At 34.7% G+C, this 6,881-nt stretch overlaps 1 protein-coding gene across 3 annotated transcripts in view; it reads right to left on the reverse strand.

The window, feature by feature from the left end:
• ap3m2 (adaptor related protein complex 3 subunit mu 2) overlaps nt 1-6,881 on the reverse strand; it is an 8,015-nt gene continuing 1,134 nt past the window's right edge. For all 3 annotated transcript variants that reach the window (XM_016572803.1, XM_016572802.1, XM_016572801.1), the window contains 7 exons: nt 5,589-5,760; nt 5,363-5,500; nt 5,155-5,240; nt 3,538-3,671; nt 2,621-2,828; nt 1,665-1,809; nt 1-1,135 (listed from right to left, as the gene is read on the reverse strand). In XM_016572803.1, coding sequence (XP_016428289.1) covers nt 1,035-1,135; nt 1,665-1,809; nt 2,621-2,828; nt 3,538-3,671; nt 5,155-5,240; nt 5,363-5,500; nt 5,589-5,760 — 984 coding nt within the window. In that variant the 3' untranslated portion in view covers nt 1-1,034. The remainder of the gene's footprint in view (nt 1,136-1,664; nt 1,810-2,620; nt 2,829-3,537; nt 3,672-5,154; nt 5,241-5,362; nt 5,501-5,588; nt 5,761-6,881) is intronic.

The following is a 6,881-nucleotide window of genomic DNA, read 5'->3' on the forward strand; positions in this document are numbered from 1 at the left end:
TTTCATAGCACTGTAAACGGTTGTATTTATCTGAAAAACAGTATGGAGGAAAGAAAACATCAATAGAAGCTAAAAACAAAATTCACATATTTCCTACTCGGTGTATATTTCAATCAGTATCCATAAGCAAGCCAATCATATGCAAATCGTCATTATCAAATCTCTAAAACTGCACTTTATATGACTGGATGGATGCAAGTACTGTGTATCAAGTCCATCGTTTTTAATGCATGTTGCATTCAGGGTAAAACATTAGACAATGAACAATCAAGCATCACCTATAGCATTATTATAGATTGTTATGGTCAGTTATACTTTAAATAGTTTGATTATTATCAGATAGGCAATAAATAGTATAAGAAACACATTAAAACAAAAGATGTATACTGTCAAAATACTACAGTAAACAAACAAAAGAAAAAGTTCAGTGTTTAACCATTTAAAAATGGTTTAATTTGCACACAATCATTGTGGACAAAGTCAGTCTGTAATGGTAATAATAGATTATTGTTCTGCAATGCAGAAATGAGTCACCTATCGCCTCACTTCTCAGAGGAGGAGAGCACAGATCAATACATAATAGTGCAGCTCCGTCTCATGAAGGAATGAGACTCAGAAATGTGAAGATGGAAATACAGTGTAAAGGAGAGAGTTATAAAAACTGACAATAAAAAATAAACTAAAAAAGGGTATGAAGAGTAGATGGAGGTTTTAGAGCAACAGTCATCCAGAGAAGCTGCAAATAAAATGGACGGAAAGTTTTTAAATAAGAAAATGAGGCTCTGAAATGTAGTTACTGTCCCTTTAACTTGGATGGACCTGTAAAAGCACATTTTGATAGTGTTAATAACAGTATCGCCTCTCTGGACGTCACATGCTCCCATTAATGGCCGACAGTCTTATACATTTTCCTGAATTGATCCTGAAATGCGTTCCAAAGGACATGTATTTACTCAAACTTGTTCCCTCTCTTTGTCCCCATTTTGCCGTAGACCAATTGAATAAATTATGGAATGGAAGAAGAATGAGGTCATCTAGGTTCGGACTTGAAATTTGCCAGCCTTGGTCATGTATTTGATGCCTTTGAAAGGTTTGTACTTCTCGCCATACATGTCCAACCTATTTACTTTCAGACCTGTTGGGTGAAAAAGCGGAAAGCAAACATGTCAGTTGCAAAACAGGTATGTATTTGGCACGATGGAGTCTTTGGGGAAAGGTTGTGACTGCTAAAAGCACTAAATCAATGACCACCAGTCAACGTGAGCTTGAAATGCTCTGTCCTACAATGCCATGTTACATCAGCAGCTGCTCAAACCATCTGTTTCTGAATCAAAACAGCTCCATCTCCAGGCCACATAATAAAATTGTCATGAATGTTCTCAATTGCTCATTTATATGCAGAATTGTGCTTTATTACATTAAAGATTAAAGAAACAATTTACTGACTGAAGGTCAACTGTGAAAATTTCTCTGATCACCTTTATTTTAACAGAAGAAAATCCTCAAGGTAACTGAAACAAATGTGATATTTTAATAGACTAATTATATATTTGAATGCAATACATTTACATCTTATTAAACAATCTTAGTAATGTCCTATGTATAAATAAGTCCTATGTAAAATCTGAAGCAAAATCAGTTAAGAAACCACTAATCTACAGTACCTGAAATGGCCAGCTGTTGAATCTTGAACTGGATGTTGATTGTTGGGTTTTCATCAGGTTTGGAGGCTCCAGTCTGGAGACTCATAGATCCTTTTAAACTGGGCAATTTCTGGGGGTTTATCTTACCCACATCCCATGACAAAAGCTGCAAAAATGTAATCATTGAATCATTAATATGCAGCTACCACCAGTTAAACATTCACATTAAACTAAATCAGAAGATTGATGCGTGTGCTAACAGCATTATATTTTGCTGTGTTTCAATCAAAATGTAGAAGAAGAAAAAAAAGAGCCCATATTTAGTAAATTATTATGACCTGACTTTTGTCATCATTGAACTAATTATTATCACTTGATCACAGAGAACGTCCTAGCTTCACGTGTGAAAATAAAATGCAAACCGATTTAAAGGAGACATATTATGCCCCTTTTTACAATATGTAATATGTTAGAACTAGTACACCGGTGTCGCTTGCGAAAACACAATAACGGCGCCGTGGGTGTTAAGGCTGATTTATACTTCTGCGTCAGACCTACGCCGTAGCCTTGTGTAGGTTCGACGCAGAAGTATAAATTGGGCTTAAACTTACAGATTAAGGGGCGGTAATATTATAATGAGATCCCTTTGCCACGTCACCAAGGGAGTGAAATCAGACGCACTCGTTTTCTCAGACGCTTGCAGAAAAAGGCTTCCCAAAACAAAGTTACTGGGTTAATCTTTTTCACGTTTCCTTGGTTGGTAGATGCACCGGGGACCTGATTATAGCACTTAAAACCTGGAAAAGTCAGATTTTCATGATATGTCACCTTTAAAAGGGGAAAAATATCACCCTTGACAACACTGACTTTTAAAAGACTATGTAACAAATAAAAAAATCCAATCAAGTCTGTTCTCAGTTGAACATCAGAACCACATAAAGAACAACGAACACAGAAAACAATAAATGCTTATTTACCTTGGTGACAGGATCAAAAGTGTAAGTGCCCTGTGAGGGGTTGAGGTTGGCGTTGAGGACGCCACGGGGCAGCTGACTGCTCACCAAGACTGATTCCACCGCCTTACCCATAGTCTGCTTTGGGCCGAGGGTGAGCTCAAAACGACCCTGAGAACTGCCCTCTCTGAAGCTGATGTTATGCTTTACGTACACCGGGATGGCCACCAGGCTGAAGAACACAGCAATAAAGCATTCACAGTTATAACGGTCCATTATATTGCAAAATAGCACAAGCAATGGCACATACTCTAATGCTCAAAAGTTTGGGGTCAGTACAATTTTTTTTTATTTTAATAAATTAATACTTTTTTTTTTTGATCAAGGATGTAATATACTGATCAAAAGTGACAGTAAAGACAAAAAAGCTGTTCTTGTGAACAGTCTATTCATAAAAGAATTATAAAAAAAATAAAAAAAAAGTGAAGCAGCACAACTATTTTCAACATTGATAATAATAAGAAGTGTTACTTCAGCACTAAATCAGCATTTTACAATGACTTCTGAAGGATCATGTGACACGGAAGACTGAAGTAATGATGCTGAAAATTCAGCTCATCACAGGAATACATTACATTTTAAGATAAACTGAAATAGAATAGTTATTTTAGATTGCAATAATATTACCCAATATAACTGTTTTTACTGTATTTTTATCAAATAAATGCAGACTCGATGAGCATAAGAAACTTTCAAACTAATTTTTTTGTAATTCTTAAAGATCTCAGACCTATAATTACAAAGGTTGCAAAAACAGAATACATTTTCTAATATTAGTAAGGGATTCTTGAGATTTTTCCACTACTGTGAGTATCTAAAAGGGACTATTTTTGTTGTTTCTCCACTATGAGTTACTAATCCTGACTTTGGGAGGTTCTCACTTCTGAGAGCTGACGTGGTAGGACAGGAGGCGGAAGTTGCCGTCTGGTGGGATGAAGGACAGAATTCGCTCGGCTTCCCAACGCTTGAACCGAACACAAGGGTGGAAGCTGACATCATCCAGGAGTCGAGGGTTCTACAGAATGAAAGATGTAGGAGTAAAATGCAAAGAAAGAAAAGAAAATGTGGGTTAGTATGCAGTAATATAGAATATATTACAAACTTGAACTTCAAAGTGCAGTTGGTAATTTGTCCCTCATTGCATAATTGCACAATCGAAAGCATAAATGCAAATTCTGCTAAATGCATAAATGTAAAAATGTTCGACATATAAAAAATTGAATAGCCATTTTGAAAGGTAAAGGTGTCAGCCCAAGACATCTTACTGGCCAGAGAAACACAAGCAAAACATTACAGAGTGCACCTTTAAAGGTACCAAAGTATTGAAGCATATGCACATAAGCACATGGCCAACTGAACACTTTTTCAGCTGTGGGCCTGCAAATCTGTGTTATTTTAGTATTCGTTATATACCATTCATAAGTATTGTAAATTAGCTTTTATTTGTTTTCAGTTTATATTTTAATTTTAGTTTAAGTTTTTAGTATTTTTGTTATGTGCTTTTTTCATTTTTATTATTTTATATATATATATATATACGAATGTGCCAAATTTGCCGTTCAGCTTTATGAATGAATATGCCTGTTGTATTTCCGGCAAAACGAGCAGAAATTCAGAAATGGCCTACTCCCTCGAGTTCTTTATGAAGAATATAAAGTCCATGCTTTTCTCTGCTTTTCAGCAATTCTCTTTGCCATGTCCTTTGTCTTGGTTTTTTTTTTTGGTTTTTTTTGGACGTCACAAGCCGCCTGCCACAAAGAAAACTATTTAGTCCTCAGAATCCATATTTTTATGAATGGCGCGAAACGTAATGCTTACGTCAGAGTTTGTAAAATCGTAGTAAATTCGTATCGTGTGTGACTGCCTCCGTCCGATTTTCGGATAAACTCAATCGTGACATGTGCCAGAGCTCACGCCGTTCCGACCTTCAGAATCGCACCGTGTACGCCCGCCTTTAGGGGTGTACTCACTGTTGTGGCCAGCGGTTTAGACATTAATGGCTGTGTGTTGAGTTATTTTGAGGGGACAGCAGATTTACACTGTTATACAAGCTGTACACTCACTACTTTACATTGTAGCAAAGTGTCATTTCTTCAGTGTTGTCACATGAAAAGATATAATAAAATATTTACAAAAATGTGAGGGGTGTACTCACTTCTGTGAGATACTGTATATATATTAGTTTTTGTAATTTTAGTACTTAAAAAACTTGAATGAAAATTAAAAATGCTATCTTGGCAACTAACTTAAAATAGGTTTATGTTTTTCCATGTAATGTTTATATTTTATTTTATTTCAGCTTTATTTCAATTAACAAAAATAAATTGTAGCTTTAGTTACAAATAACAATACTGCTGTGAATAGGGTATTTTTTACAATTCAAACACATCCTAAAACTTGCACTGCATGTGAAGTTGATGCATCCAGGCCAAGTTGTTCAGGACAACAAAAAAAAATCTACAAAACAACCTTTTATTTAGAAAAATGTCCAGATTTACCATAAATGACAAGGTGAGATCAGGCATTCCTGTAAGTTTCACACAGGCATCTATCACTCCCTGAATCTCTGCTGTGATAGTTGATCCTTTTTGGGGGAAAATATATACATTTATAAATGATGTACTGATTCAAAGGTTTGACAGCAAAAACATCTGCATTTCATGGTAATATCTGTAAGTTATTAACAGATATAAGAAGAAGATCTACCTGATTTGTCAATGATAGCATCAATTTCTTCAACCACGTCAAAATAAGCTTCGTTGTTGGTATATTTGACACCTGTGCGCCGCCACGGTACCACTGACAGCTGACCTGTAGGAAGCTGCTCGCCAACATTAGTACTTCCTGAGCACAGATAACAAACAGAATTAATTATTACCATGGATTCAAAAGCTGACAGATGTTTAATACACAACAAAATACCACAGAATACCTGTGATGGTGTTCACCACTGTGCGCAGGATGGTAGGAGGTTTAATGAGCTCTTTTAGGATGTTTGATTCGGTGGCCAGTGGGAAGCCATTATCCAGCATCTCCTCCAGCAGCTCATAGACCACAACAACATTGTCTTTAATAGCTGCTTCTGTGCAAACCCCAAAATAGTCCTGGAAAAAAAAATATAACGCGATAATTGAACGTTTTCAAAAATAATGCTTTGAAATGGTAGCACTTTGAGGTAATTTATAGTAAATTCAGTAAAATATTTGATAAAACAGATCAGTAGTTCATGACAATGGAAGTACCTTTAAGAACCATGCACATACTATGGTTTTTATAAAATATAATATTAAAGTAGCTAAACTTTCCATCATCTTCTTTAATTAAGGTAGTGGTGGCTAAAACTGAATTACCAAAGTCCTTACAAAACATACTATGACATTACATTGCTTTCTTTATGTAATTTTTCTATTCTTTTATGTAATAATTCTATAAAGTACAATACAGTGTACAGTACAGTGTTATCAGATAATATTTTGAACATATACATTGCTGTTCAAAAGTGTATGGTCAATAAGACTTTTTTTTTTTTTTTGAAGGAAACATTTTATTTAGCAATGATGCATTAAAAGTGACAGCAAAGACATTTATACTGTTACAAAAAAAATCTTCCAAATAAAAGCTGATATTTTCAACTTTCTATTCATCAAAGAATCCTGAAAAACGTTTCAGTTTCTACACAAATATTAAGAAGCACAACTGCTTTAACACTGATAATATTAAGAAATGTTTATTTTGCATCAAAACAGCATTATAAAATTATTTGTGAAGGATCGTGTGACAATAAAAACTGGAGAAATAGCTGCTGAAAATGTAGCTTTGACATTATAGGCATAATTACATAAATAGAATGCACTTATTTTTAATTATAGTAATATTTTATGATATTACTCCTTTACTGTATTTTAATAATAATAATAATAATTTAAAAATCCAGCTTTGATGAGTCACGTACCGTACTATGACAGTACATGTTTTGGACATGGTACCACGGCAATACTATGATATTTTAGACATTTATCATGGTAATTATCATAGTAATAACCAGTGTTGGGGGTAATGCATTACAAGTAACGCGAGTTACGTAATCAGATTACTTTTTTTAAGTAACTAGTAAAGTAACGCATTACTTTTTCATTTAGAAGGAAATATCGGAGTTACTTTTTCAAATAAGTAACTCCAGTTACTTTGTTTCCATGTATTGACTGACAGCTCTGGTGTTGCCATG

This window comes from Sinocyclocheilus rhinocerous, unplaced genomic scaffold (assembly GCF_001515625.1).
Source record: "Sinocyclocheilus rhinocerous isolate Xijiao unplaced genomic scaffold, SAMN03320098_v1.1 scaffold352, whole genome shotgun sequence".
Taxonomy (NCBI): domain Eukaryota; kingdom Metazoa; phylum Chordata; class Actinopteri; order Cypriniformes; family Cyprinidae; genus Sinocyclocheilus; species Sinocyclocheilus rhinocerous.